Genomic DNA, 14,963 nt, shown 5'->3' with positions numbered 1-14,963 from the left:
TCTTGGCCATTATTTCTATGTTACGTATATCAATTTGATTATATAATTAAACAAGAATAATTAATAAAAAATATAATTACTTATATTTAAAATCAAATAATTATGGGATACTTGTTCACACAGTAAAAAGTACCAGTTATACTAATACGATAGATAATACGCAATAGAAGAAATAATATAACTAATTATACAAATAATATGTAATTAATAATATAACGTATTATACAAAATAATACGTAATAATAATAATAATACAACATATTATTCAAAATGATATGTAATAGTATCGACAATACAACAAATTAATTCTAGAAATTTTTACTGCACTAAGTTAATTTATAAATATCAAAATTATTAAATAAAATTAAAATTTGAACTTTTAAATCGTAGAAAATTCTAGAAAATCGAGAAAAATACAAATACTCTTTTAAAAATAATAATAAGATATTTTAAAATACCAAAAAAATATTTTAACTAGTATCAAAATTTATGGTCCTTACAACAGCCAAAATCTCCTCTCGATTCCTTCCATGAATGAGAGGTCCACTTTCAAATTGAACGGTCAAACCTTACTATAGTTAGGATCATCTCAAACCCCACTCGGTCAAACCTTCCTATAGTTAGGCCCACAACCAAAATCTCATCTCGATTCCTTCCATGAACGAGAGGTCCACTTTCAAATCGAGCGATCAAACCTTCCTACAGTAAGGATCGTCTCAAATCTCCCATGTGGTCAAACTTTTAAACAATTAGGGCTAAGGTCGGAATTTCATCTCGATAAATGAGAAATCCCCCTTCAGATTTGATAATAAAATCTTTAAATAGTTAGGGTTATCTAAATCTTTTTAATTCTTAGAGTGGAGATCCCACTTTGAGTTTCTCTTTCAGTAGGAGATAGAATATAAAATTCTTCCTCTCCAGCATCGGGTTCGTCTTTGCCCCAAGAGAAGACACAATCTTTCAACTTTAAATCTGTGCCTTACACACATGGGGAATTTTATCCCAAATCCTAAGTAGGGATAAGTCAACACCTAATACACGTTGCCGGTTTAGTCTTTCGCCAAGTGAAAAAGACACCAGAATCCAAGTATGGGGATTTTTATCCCGAATCCTAAGAATGGATAAATCAATGCCTAACACGCGTTGCCGGGTAGTCTATTCCCATAAGAAAGATAAAGTCTATGTATTCAATCTCGTATCACTAAAAGAGTTAACTCTTTTAGCATAACGTTACATACAGAACGGACTTAAACAATTTACATGCTAGCCAGACTCAAACGGTATTTGGTAAATGTTCATCAAACCCGTTGATGGCTGAGGGTTTGTCAAAAATCCTATAAAGGCAAGAGTTATTGACGCATTAGCTTTATTAGTTGGTCTCGTGACTTGAGCATCCAACAAACTTTAGGATAAGATCCATACCTACAGATGAAACAACTTTAATAGTTGGTCCTGCAGCCCGACATTTGGGACCATCACGCTCTAATGCCTTAAGAGCTTAAACTGTGTAGACTCTAGCAAATATGCGAGTATAAACTATGTCAATGCCGGTCAACGTGTTACAGCAAAGGTCAACGCCGGACAACGTGTTACAGTAAATGGCGATGCCGGTCAATGCATCGATAGTTTCGCCAAAATAAGGCTAAGGAAAAATTCTAGGTTAAAGGCTGATTCTAGGGAGTTCAATCACATTCAGATACTAACTCCCAACAAAGACGATTAGTTCAATGTTAACTCAATGACAAGAGCTAAGTTCAAAATTTTACACACCAACTCCAGTTCAAGATTTCGATAATGGTCAGACGATAAACGCAGCACCGGAAGAACTTCATCTATTTGACAAAATACTGAGTAGATTGAAGACTAAAGAAATCAATAACTGAAGCCATTCACAGGTTCTTCTACGCGATCTCCTCAACAAAATACTGAAGAGGTTGAAGATAGGGTCTATCTTATCCAAAGCATTCCAGACTCATCTATAAAAGAATAAGTCTGAAATACTTTGGAGGGGGTATCTGTAAGCGTCTAAAAATGCCTATAGGTGTCCACACATAGCTCGAGATAGAGAGAAGATAATGAATGTCATCATTCGAGTCAAATAGGATCATCCAAATCTGTAAAGAAGCTAACGAGCACACAAAGCAAGTCAGCGAAGCGTACAAGTCGACTAGATGACAAGATACGCAAAACGGCAAAAAATACAAGTCCGAAAGGCTAAAAAATGGCTAAGTCCCGAACTGTCCCGTGGTCGCACGGGACACCATTTGGTGTCTCGCACCCACGCGGGACACCAGGGTCTGTCCCGCACCCAATTGCTCGAAAACGCGTATTTTGGTGGTTTCTTCGGGATTTCTTCGTTCCTAAGCTTCCCAATTGACTTGATATCATATCTAAGAGTGGTTAGGCCATTGTCAACTGAAGTTATAGCCAAATCATTCATTCTTATCCAAATACTATGCATCCTAAACCCTATAAATACGAGCCTATAGCTTTCTTTCACAGGAGGCGAATTTTTATCAAAGAGGAGGAGGTGCTGCCGAATTACAGAGCTAAGAGCGACGAATTTCAGCGAATGATAGTAGACCTTGGCTATTTTCTGTGCATAAAGAGTGGATTTCGAGAGATCTGAAGTCTCGTTCCCCCATTCCTTGAGATCATGCTTGGACTTGATCTCGAGAAGAATCGTAATCTCGCTTGGTCGAGATTATCACTTCAGCGATTACTTCCTTCGTGAAGTGAGAGTTCTGATCAATAATTCCGTCAACCGGATTCGATGCGTAGGCACTCACGCAAATAGAGACTAATAAATAAGATATGTGTGTTGTTTGAAAGAGATTGTAATTTTTATTTTTATTGTGCAAAGGTTTTATAAAAAAGACCAATCTTTTTTCTAAACTTGTTATAACGATCAAAGTTGTAATGAGTTATACAACGAAGAAAACAATTTCCGACACAAACAGAGTGCAGGTGTTTCGATTTGAAGTGCGAAAGAAATAGAATACTCTAGCAGGAGATGTAAAGTTTCAGGACAACAATGATATATCTTCAAGGGAGTTTGGGAATCAAATCCAATGTGAAGATTGTTAGAATTGTGTCTTTGTTTTTGTATAGTTTCATGAGAACTAGATAGGGTTAGAGATCTATCATGATTAGGAGATTGAGTCTCATCATGATTAGGAATTTGAATACTATTCTAATTAGGAAGTTAGGCTAGAGATATAGTTTTGGTTTCCCTATATATATTCTTCTATTGTTGGAGGAAAAACCAAGCACAGGAGAGAGAGCCAATATTCTTGTAATATAGGGTAGCAGAGGGCATAACTTGATTCAAGAATATTGTGTGAGAGGCGAGGATTTCATAGTCTTTTTCTGTGCAAAAGAGTACATCATTGGGAGAGGGTTTCACAGTCTTTATCCATTCAAAAGATTGTAAGGAGAGGGCTTTGGAGATAATATGAGAGTTGATTATGTATGTGAGGTTGAGAGATTGAGAGATGAGAGTTGAGTGGTTCTTCTTGTAATTCTCCCTAATACATAGTGGATTTCTCGTATTGTTGCTCGTGGACGTAGGTCGAAGTTGGTCGACCGAACCACGTAAATCTTGGTGTTCTTTCTTCTTGATTGTGATTATTTTCTATCATGTTAATTGTGGTTGGCTTCTGAGTTGCGCAGATCGTAATAAGCGGGGTGACTAAAATTCCCCGACAAATATATATACTGGCTTATAGAAGTTCTTGAATCAAAGCTTCAGTGGTTTTTTTATAAGATATACTTTTATTCAACAGGGTATCAAAGATGGCTCCAGCAAGTGAAAGTACTATCATAATTAGTGGCATCGCTATTGGCCTCGCAGATCAACTAGGGGTGTGCAACGGTCGGTTCGGTTCGGTTTTTATCAAAATTTGAACAACCGAACCGAACCACCTATAATTCAAAACCGAACTGAACTGTTGCAAGTCGGTTCGGTGCGGTGCGGTTCGGTTCGGTTTGTTCGGTTCTAACTTCATCAAACTTCTTATCAAACAACAAACCGTGTTAAAGAAAAAAAAAGATATCAACAAAGTAGGAGATTATGAAGCATTAAACACTGATATAATGATATTGTTTTTAACCCATAATGATTCAGAAAATGAGTTTAGGGTTTGAGTCTTTGACTCTTTAGGGACGGGTCGGGTAGGGTTTGAGATCAGAATGGGTAGTATTGTACTATATTTGGTCGGTTCGGGTCGGTTCGGGTTGAAAAGTTTTCAAACCGATCCGAACCGTCCTACTCATAAAACCGATTTTTTCGGGTCGGTTCGATCGGTTTTTTCGGTTTGGACCGAACCATGCTCAGCCCTAAGATCAACTACCTCAATCAAGTAAAGAGATGTGAAATTTAATTTATTTGCAAGTATGTAGATATAATAATGGTATAATATTATGTTATATTAAAATATATAATGTTATATATTTGATACCATAATGTTATTTTAATAATATTATATAATTTAATTAAATATATTACTAATGGAAAATAACATGTAATGAATATAATATAATATAATATATTAATATTATAATACATTATAATATAATATATTGTATTGTAATTTAATGTATCCTATTATAATAATTAATAGTATGTTTAATATTAATGTTAGAGGTCAAACTAGTATTGGCAAAAAATATTCGAACAGAGAGATGTTTAAGATTAGGAATTTTTAGGAATAGTTTTAGCCCCACATAAATATCAATTGATATTTGATTTTACCTTGCACCGCTAGATTGCTCTAATCTTCTCACATTTATAATTATATCACACAAATTGAAAAAATCATCATTTTTCATAAACTTTCAATTGATCATCAATTAAAATTAAGAAATTTTTTTCCTAATAATCTCATTTTGTAAAAAGTTAAATAATCGAACTTTCTAACTAATAGTTTATTACTATAGATAAAAGCTACTGCAAAAATTTACTAAAACCATATTGATAATAAAGATTTATCATTTCATTTTATCCATGGCCTTTATAGTCACTCCTATCAAGGTCCATCTACAAGGGGCTCATGGGCTATTCAAAGGCCCAAGAAACTTCCAGAATCCTTCCCGAAAAGCCCCTCACAAAGCCCTAGCCTCTTTGCCCTAACTGCCCCTCTTCTCCCCAAAACTTTCCCTCTCCTCAAGAAACACAACAGTGAACAAAGCTCTCGCTTCGCTCCTCCTCCAAAGAAGTGGGCTCATTTTCCCCACTTTTTAAGAAAATTAAAAAAAAGAAAAAACCCAAAAAATTGCATCTTGATTGCTCGCAATTTCTCCTACTATGAGGTCGCAAGGTGCAAAGGTCGCCCTTTTATTCACTCGAAGTTTCCGCAAACCGCCGCTTAGAACTGTTAGTCTTCCTTTATTCCCAAATTTGTTGATTTTTTTGAATTACAAGCTTTCAAGTTTTGATCATATTTTTTCCTTGATTGAATGCTTGCAGTCGGAGCAATTGTCACGATGGATTAGCACTTCGTCGTCTAGGGTTTTCTCGGGGTCGAGTTTTGAAAAAGGTTGGGTTTTTTTTTTCCTTGTATTTGAATCGAAAATTTTAGTTAACTTTTGTTTGGTATTTTGATTGATGTGTTTAGTCAATAAACTTTACAGGAAAATGGAAGAATAGTGATCACAGTGGTGTCTTTTATATGAATGGATACCCAAAAAGATATTTTCATGGTAGGTTTAACTCTTTGCAATAACAACTTTACATCCTTTTTTTTGCCTCTTTTCTACTTTTTGGTGTTTATCTTTCAATCTCTTAGGAACGAGACCGGTGTCTGTGAGAGATTACTATGATGTATTGGGAGTCAGCAAAAATGCAACATCGTCAGATATTAAGAAAGCCTATTATGCGGTAGGCTCCATTCTCATTAATGTCTTCTAACTGGTTATTTAGTTTCGTAAATTGTAATTTGCCGCCAAACGGGCTTATGATTATTCTGTTTCCCGTCGTCATAGTTTGCTTAAGTTTCAGTGTTACATATCCTAATTTTGTCTTATCACAGTTCACACAGTTAATTGTTGGCCGGACTGTTCGTTTTCATTTCAATCGTACTTTGTTCTGTCATAAATAAAGATATCATATGTTTACATTTAAGTGGACGTTATCCATAATTGATTCATCTATCAAAGTTTATCATCTGTCTAGCTCCAAGAAGATATTTTGTCCTTTTCCTCATTTAGCCGAAGAAATTGCTTATTGAGTTCATAAAAGTTGATGAATTTTGTTCCGTACTACAGAAAGTTTGGGAAAAGTAATGGGCAAGAGAAACGATATCAAGTAGAGGGAGGTTAGAGCACATCATAGAATATCAAGGAAACGATGCAAACAGGGGAAACTCATAAGTGTGGAGGCTGTGGCTAGTGTAGGCACTTTCTAATTCAGAACCTATGCCCAAGAGGATTAATGTACTTTATAACGTATACCCAAGAGGCTTAATGTATTTCCTAACATAGATCCTATACGCAAGGATGCATAATATCTTAAGTGTTTCTATGTACTTTCTTAGATGGGTTATTTCGGTATTAGCCATTCAAAAATTTAGTAATAACAATTCTTCTAATTGCCTGCAATTTGGTCCATCTGGTAAGTTGGTGTTAGATTCAAGGGGAATATTCCGTTTTAATTAACTTTTTTGAGCAGTTTTCCAGTCACCTCATTTGCTTTAAACCAAACCTGACCTGTTTGTGTAATTAGGTATTCCCTTTTCTAATGAGTTTAAAGCCAGACCCATTAAGAAAAAAGCCCAAACCCAGATGTCTCATCTTGTCTGATGATCATATTCCCCTATACCCATATGACAACGGTCTTCTTCCCTCTAATCTCTATAAAATCCCAAGGGAAGTTGCATGAATCCGTCACAAAGAGGACCCACCCCATTATCTATCTTAGTTCTAATCCATATTGAAGTATTTTAACCTCTCTTTTCTTCAATGAGATACGACCCCTTTCCTTCGATTATTGCCCTAGTGTCCTTCAACAAGCCCTCAGACTCTGATTAATATGTGCAATTTTGAAGAAGAATGCGAAATGATGGAAATTTAGGGAAGATTTGTAGGAATTAAAGTGTATTTTGGTGAGATTTTACCCCCTTCCTGTCATCAGAAAAGAGAGTAGAGAGATTCTTTTTGGGGGGGAAACCTTGAGCAAGGACAATATGGTAATTAGTCATGCTAGATTATAAGCAAACCCAACCCTGGTCAGCTAACTATGGAGTAATTTTAATAGAGCGACTGAATTGCAAACAATTTGAAGATCTGAGGGGTCTAATAGCAATTTCGATGGATTTAGAGAGGAATATGGATTACGGAAGATTTGAGGGACTAATATCGTAAAAGCACTTCTTAAATTTAATAATTCCATCTTTTCAGATGTTGGCATGTGTTGAATGCCATTAAGAGCCAAATGGAAAAAAGTGGAGTAATGTAGCTGACTCCAAATATTCGGGATGAAAAGTGTTTTTGTTCTTGTTTTTACATATTACATATGATGATACTTCTTTTTAAGTGATATTTATGCTACAACTTTTGATTAGGGCAGTAAGTGTCCAATCAGGTGTGATGGGTAATATATTAACAATATTTGTCTCATTCATGATTTTGTTTCTTTTAGGCCTACACTGGATCTTTTGGTATGAATTTGATTTAAATATGAAAGCACCCTCTGTTACCTTCTCTCCTAGCCATGAGCTCTTTTGGGTTCTTCTTAAGAGGCTCTCACCTTCTGCTGCACCGTAGCTGTCCTGCATATTATTTTCCATATCCAGCAAATTGGCATCAACTAGTGGGTGAGGTTGATGTCTGGTTGGATAGTTGGAAAATACTGGTCCATTATTTCATGCAATTGTCATGACCTTGTAAGTCATGATCTATGCTGATCATATTTTAGATGGGAAAAATGCTTAGTTATATCATATATGATGCAGATGATGATAATACACCATAGTCCGTAGTACCTAACATCAAAGGTTGGAAGTGTTATCCTGGTCAAGATGAGCAAACTTGTTTTAGCTGATAATTTTCTATATGATAATTGATAATGATGAGACACTATACTAGTATCTATTAGCAAATGCTTAGAGTAGTGGTTTTGGTCAAAAGTTTGACAGCTAAATATTTGTGAAAATCTTTCATCTTTGCCCTTTGTGCAGAATTTGCATATTATTTTTGCTTAGCGGGGTTATGGGTTGAGGATTTTTTTATTGAAAGTAGGACTTTTTTTAGGATTTAACTTTAAGGTGATATTGGTTTAGAACTAGGAATTGGATTTTAACTTTAATGTGTTATTGGTTTAGGATTCGGATTTAACTTTGTGGTGTTATTAGTTTAGGATTATTATTAAGACTAGGATTTCAAAATCCAAATCCCTATCCTACTCCATACATTCTAGTGAGTAAATTTCAAGGAAAAGTCCAAGTTAAAATTGAAGGATTGTGATCTTCGTCCTAGGATTTTCTCTTTCCCCTTCCTTTAATGAGTGCACATTTTAAAAAAACACTACTAACTAATATTTACAAAACATTTATAGTTAATATTAAATATTAATATTTTATATTGTATAGTTATTCAATAAAATAATAAATATATTCAATTTTAACTATTTTTTAATTAACTCTTTAAATAATATAAAGTACATTTCCTCATGGCTTTTTACATATACGGTTCTTAAGTTCTTTTTTATTCTTGATGTAACTGGCAATATCCAGCTGGCAAAGAAGCTACATCCTGACACAAATAAAGATGATGCTGAAGCAGAAAGAAAATTCCAAGAAGTTTCACGTGCTTACGAGGTAGTTTATCAAAATTATGTGTTATTTCTCTCATGTTATTCATTTTATCACTTTAACTTTTACCATATTGTTATTTATTCCAAAAAAATTGTTTAAATGTTCTCTTTTTCTTTTCAGGTTCTAAAGGATGACGAAAAGCGATCACTTTATGACCAGGTGATTCTGGCTATAGTTTAATAGAACTTTATTTGATATGGATGTAGAAAAGGTAGATTATAATTCTCCAAATGCTGATTATGATAATGTAGAAGTTACCTAGATAGATTCTAATTTTTTGTTCAGTCATCATAAATGATTATCTTGTCCAGAGAACTGTGGTGTGGAATGTCTACTACACAAGAGAACTTGTCTTTTTTGCTTCTTCAGCTTGAAGTGCTGATTTATATGTAATATCCTTTAATATTTTTGTAACATAATCTTGTATACTGAAATTAAAACAGAAGGGGCATTAACTCGTTTGCATTCCCAAAATATTGCTCTTACATGTTCGTGAGATTTTATGTAGAAAATTTGTTTCATTAGGATTTAGTATTAAATATTTACATGCGAAGCAGGGGGACCAAAAGTTGTATGTTATCTGATGAGTTCCTTTTTGTTATTAATGGCATCTTGCAGGTTGGTCCTGATGCATTCGAACAAGCTGCTTCAGGAGGTGCCCCTGGTGGGGGGCCATATGGTGGTGGTGGATTCAATCCATTTGAGGATTTATTTAGTGGATTTGCTGGTGGAGGGACTGATGTATGTAAAAATCTCCTGAATGTTTTACATTTTATAGAACATAATTTCTTATCGTTTTTTATGGAAAATTCTTGACATGCCTGTTTAGTCGATGCTAGTCATATTGTTCATATGCTTGTCTCGAGCAGATAGTGATTTACTACAGTCTGCAAGAAAAGAAAATAAAACTGTATAGGCATTGTACAAAGTTCTAACTGTTCTTTATTCTGCATCCTTGTAGATTTTGCATGTTTCTTTTATTCTCTTGTCCTCAGATTCCAAAGCAAATTTGTAATGGAATTTATTTTGGTCCAGTCCAAAGTGACCTGCAGTTACAATGCTGTATTCTCACATTTCATATAGATGGTTAACCATCATATATGACAACCTTATCCTACATTTGTAACGTATTTTGTTATTCAGTAACACCATTGAGCTTAATCTCGTCTAATGCTAATTGTATTACCTTAGTTATAGGTTGAGCCTCTCATATATCTGGTTGTCAAGTAAGTATGTGGCTTTGGTAAGTCTAGGATGCAATCCCAACTTTTATTAATCATAATTGTCATGTCTTTAAGTGAAGGCCTTGTAGACCTATCCTCAATCGTTATTGGTTGAACTCAGGTCTTTAACAGTTTATTTACATATTGTCAGATGAAGAACTTAATCGAAAAGCTTTGGCATGGTCTACATTTTTTGGTCCATCTCATGTTATCATTTGATTAACTTAAATGTGGCTTTTTTATTTGGATTATTCACATTTCTTTTCTTATCTGTAGTCTGCTTCTTTATGAACTAAATACTGATTCTGTTGTTTGGTGGGGAACAGTTCTTTAAGAACATGTTTCACAGGGATTTTGGCGGACAAGACATCAAGGTTCTCTTTCACCTTTTTGTTTGACTATTGCTACCTCAGATGCTCAAATTTGATTTCTTTTCTTTTTGGTTTTCTGATCAATTCAAGTTATCTGTGACTATCTTCCTTGCCAGGTGCCACTAGAAATATCGTTCATGGAAGCAGTCCAAGGGTGCACTAAAACCTTGAAATTTCAGGCTGCTGTACCTTGCGAAGCTTGTGGTAGGCTGTCTATTCTTTGTGAATAAAACCCTTGCTGAATGCAAACGTCTAAAGCCAATATTTTCATCAAACTTTATTGATCCGTTTGTATACTTATATTTTATTTGTAGGGGGAAGTGGAGCCCCTCCTGGAACTAAACCTGAAACTTGTAGAGGTTGTAGAGGCTCAGGAATGGTGAGACACTTTTGGTTCTGGAATGGTTAGATGCAGTGAACTCAGTGGCAATTCATGCATGGCTGCTAAACTTTTTTTTATGTACAGACTTTCATGCAACAAGGGCCCTTTAGGGTGCAGAGGACCTGTTCAGTCTGTGGTGGTGATGGAAAAATTATCAAGGTATAGATTTTTTGTGTAATTTTTATGTGATTTTCCGCTGATAGTCTAGTAAGGGATTCAGGAATACAAAGTATTGTTATTTTTTTCATTTTTAGAAATATCACAAAGGTTTAAGTAATGGATAAATTCTTTATAGTATATGAAGATCTTTCTACTATTTGTTGTTGAGGAAAAATTGAACAATTAAGGATGCTCGTGCTATTTCTTGTTGCAAAGAATTTGATGAGGATACTTCTGAACTGTGCTTACCTGAGCCTATAATTTTCCTTCAAGTGTGTTGGATTGCCTAGTATCCGAGTATTGTCTGTTTTTATATCCTTGGCTTTCTTACTGCAATATGTATGTCTGTGTTAACGTGGCTTTATGTTGTAAATTGTTGGCAGAACCTTTGCAAGTCATGTGGTGGACAGAAAGTTGTGCTAGGAACCAAATCAGTAAGGCTCGATGTGATGCCTGGTATGCCTATAGCAGATTGTTGTATCTGAATGTTGCTTTATATTATTCTTGTTGTGCATAATCATACATACTCCACCTTAACGTGTTTCATAATATATTTTGTTTATGCATTGACCTGTTTCTTGAGTCAGTTCATTGTTTTCTAGAGTCACTGTTCTGGTATTTACATTGCTTTCGCAGCTCATATGACTCAGTTTCTCAATTTCTTCAATACTTTATTCATCTCCACCACCCTTTCCTCCTTTGTCCTTCACATATGTTAGTATATTAGTTATCAGGTGTACAAGATTCTACATGTTCGTCCTCTTTTCTCTTCTTTTTTTATTTTATTTTATTAAACTCTCCTCATTTGCTAATTATGCAAGTCGTCCAATATGCAGGGGTTGATAATGATGACACTATTAAAATTCATAGGAGTGGTGGAGCAGATCCTGAAGGTGGTCAACCTGGTGACCTTTATGTTACTATAAAGGTTGTATGCCTTATTTAACTCCACAATCATATAATTCATCTGGAAGCAAGCCATTAAAGCCGCTTTTTCTTTTTCCAGGTTCGAGAAGATCCAGTTTTTAGGAGAGAGAGGTCTGATATTCATGTTGACGCTGTCCTGAATGTTTCGCAGGTAAAACTATAACCTAGTCTGCAAAGAGCTGCTGAAATTTAGGGTGCAAGTATTTGCATGTCTATGGCTTTGTGAGCAAGACATCATTCTTTTGTGTAGGCAATCTTGGGAGGAACCATACAAGTCCCAACTCTTACGGGGGATGTCGTCCTCAAGGTCTGATTTGATTCGCCATTTCATTCTAAAGCCTGCCTATTTGTAATTTATATCCAGTGCTAGAATAACATATATCATGTCTCTTTACACATGGTTTCTTACAAAAAGACGCAGAATCTTTTGAGTAGTTTCTGACAAATGTTTCTACCTGTTTACAGGTTAGGCCAGGTACTCAACCAGGCCAGAAAGTTGTCCTAAAGGGAAAAGGTTAGAAAATCCAACGCAGTTGGACTTCTTATTTCGAGAAAAAAATATATTTCTAGAAATACTTCAATGAATATCATTTTGTGTTTGAGTGAAGTTTTCCTGCTATTCTCGTGATTTCTTGCAGGAATAAGGACAAGGAGCTCTGCAGTGTATGGCGACCAATTTGTTCATTTTAATGTTTCTATCCCTAAGTAAGTTTCTCCATCACTCCCAGAATTATTGAGTATTGAGGAAAAGCAGTATGGCAGTTGATTTTAAAATGGTACTGTTTGTGCAGTAATTTGACACAGAGGCAGCGAGCGCTGATTGAGGAGTTTGCAAAAGAGGAGCAGGGGGAATATGATAAGGGAGAAAAGGCAGCAGGAGCTTCAGGATAATAGATAATTTCACACTTGGGTAATGATGTAGTAAACCAATTGGTGTAGCAAAAGCTATAGGAGAAAATGCAAGGCTCTTCCTGGCTAAATTTTTGTAAGGGGTACATTTATTCTTACTCACATTATGATGATATATGAAGCCTTAGTTCCAATTTCAATATTGTTGCCTTGGCTATTAATTGACGACATTTCTACATTGATGTTGGGATTTGTACATATGCTGACAATAATGAGTGGGTTACCATTCTGGACATTGTTTGTGATTGTTAATATGCAATCAATTATTGTTATGTTTAATGATCCTGTGTGGTATTATCTTCTGTGAATCGATCTGTTTTCAATTTATCAGGACCTCGTATTACTACGAACTAATCAATCTCAAGCAATGACATGGATTTTATATTTTTATTTGTCGAGGAAAAACTGCAACTTCGGCTTACTTTCTTGTATGAGGGCATATTATCAGAAGAAGCCAATGTTAACGAAATATTTATGCTTCTATGTTGGTTCTTATTGAGTGAAAAAAATATTTTTAAACAGCTGCAGAAGATGGATGAGTAAACCATGAAGGTGCTGTTTGGCCACGGGTTAAGTGAGGGGTTAAGGAGACTTAATCCCTTTTTAACCTACCAAATACAAAAAATTATAGAAGTATTAAAGTGAGTTAAACGCAAAGAATGCATAATGGTTAAGCTAACCCCTCTAAAGGGATTAAAATAGGTTAATCTCTTAGGCCCCGTTTGGCAAAGGGTTAATGAATAGGGGTTAAAGAGAATGATTAATATACTTAGCCCATTTGATAATCCAAATGACTAAATTATTAACCCGTTAAATAAGTTTTATTTTAGCCCTTATGATCAGTTTTAGTGTTTGGAAATAACAATGATTTTGACTATTTTCTTTATAATTAGAAGGGTTAACTCTTATTCCATCTAAATAGGAGTATTAGTAAACCCCTCATTTTGAGGGGTTAACTCATTTTAACCCCTCTAGAGAGGTTAACTTAACCCTTCTATATTTTTTATGTTTGGTAAATTATGGAGGGTTAACTCACTTTAACACTTATATAGATTTGTTGTGTTTAGCAGGTTAAGAAGGGGTTAAGTCTCCTTAACCCCTCACTTAACCCTTTGCCAAACGGTACCTTAGAATGAGTGGTTTAGTAATTCTCCAATTTAGAAGGATTAAGAATTAACCTCTCTGTTTATAAAGAAAATAGTTGAAATGCTCGTTATTATCAAATACTAAAACTGATCACAATAGCTAAAATAAAACTTATTTAACAGGTTAATAATTTAGTCATTTGGGTTATTGAAGGGGCTAACTATGTTAATCTTTCTTATTAATCCATCTTCCTTAACCATTTGTCAAAGGGAGCCGAAAGCTATATTTGCTTAGTGCATAAAAGTTGATTAGTAAAATTTGGTCAGGAGTGGATACGTAAAGCATTTCTTACACATTTTATAAAGGGAGATCTTAGAATGGGGAATAGTATTACATTAAGCGATCTCTTCTACTTTATTTTCTTTTGATCATGTTTCTTGTAAAGAATCACAATAATACATTGTTCTGTTATTTTCATCCCCACCCCAAAACTTTGGAGTGTTTGCAACAAAGTCCCGTGAACTTGATTTCTCGCCCAAGTCTCGTGAACTTTGGGGCGTCTCACAAAACACATTTTTGGGCTCTAGATATCTACACGTCTAAAGGTCTCATCACGGCATGCACTATAATTAATTGAGGGATTTCCACGGCAGTGAGTTTGAATGGTTCCAATAAAATTAATATCGCCTAAATAAATGAATCAATACCAAATCAGATCCAATAATAAACTAAAGTCTATTTAATTGATTAACCATCATTACAAGACAAAATGATACAAAAAATAATAATTAATGCTTAGCCACCTGATAATCCTACCATACACATCTCTACACCATGCAACAACAGGACAGGAATAGAAATCCGATCATGTAATTACAATACATACTGTACTAGCTCTTTAGCTCCATCTATAAGTGCTTGAATCAGAATCAGCGTGCTCAGATATGTGAAGATCATCATCAATTTCTTCAATAAAAACATTAGAAACGTTTTTTTTTATTGCGAGATGATGTGTCAATTTGCCATTTTGTATAATATCGAGATGAAGTGCTATGACACCTGATGGAGTAATAAGTCATGGTTTCTTCTGTTGGTT

The 14,963-nt window shown here is 34.9% G+C and overlaps 1 protein-coding gene across 1 annotated transcript; it reads left to right on the top strand.

The window, feature by feature from the left end:
* LOC109821739 (chaperone protein dnaJ GFA2, mitochondrial-like) lies at positions 5,139–13,014 on the top strand. The gene is made up of 18 exons (XM_020387903.1): positions 5,139–5,374; positions 5,468–5,537; positions 5,632–5,700; positions 5,787–5,878; positions 8,730–8,813; positions 8,931–8,969; positions 9,429–9,551; positions 10,360–10,407; positions 10,521–10,608; positions 10,719–10,783; positions 10,871–10,945; positions 11,329–11,401; positions 11,782–11,873; positions 11,952–12,023; positions 12,123–12,179; positions 12,338–12,386; positions 12,511–12,577; positions 12,664–13,014. Exons 1-18 carry the CDS (start codon positions 5,306–5,308, stop codon positions 12,761–12,763), a joined length of 1,332 nt encoding a protein of 443 aa, XP_020243492.1. The 5' UTR covers positions 5,139–5,305; the 3' UTR covers positions 12,764–13,014.

Source organism: Asparagus officinalis, chromosome 1 (assembly GCF_001876935.1).
Source record: "Asparagus officinalis chromosome 1, Aspof.V1, whole genome shotgun sequence".
In the NCBI taxonomy this organism is placed as follows: Eukaryota; Viridiplantae; Streptophyta; class Magnoliopsida; order Asparagales; family Asparagaceae; genus Asparagus; species Asparagus officinalis.
Note: the sequence above shows the minus strand (reverse complement) of the source record. Positions and strands in the feature narration are given on the sequence as shown.

Excerpts from the sequence above, each read along its gene's own strand:
- LOC109821739 (XM_020387903.1), top strand. The coding sequence starts at position 5,306 with ATGAGGTCGCAAGGTGCAAAGGTCGCCCTTTTATTCACTCGAAGTTTC. Across the intron at positions 11,402-11,781 it reads AAGGCTCGATGTGATGCCTG|GGGTTGATAATGATGACACT; the intron begins GTATGCCTATAG and ends TCCAATATGCAG. Across the intron at positions 11,874-11,951 it reads ACCTTTATGTTACTATAAAG|GTTCGAGAAGATCCAGTTTT; the intron begins GTTGTATGCCTT and ends TTCTTTTTCCAG.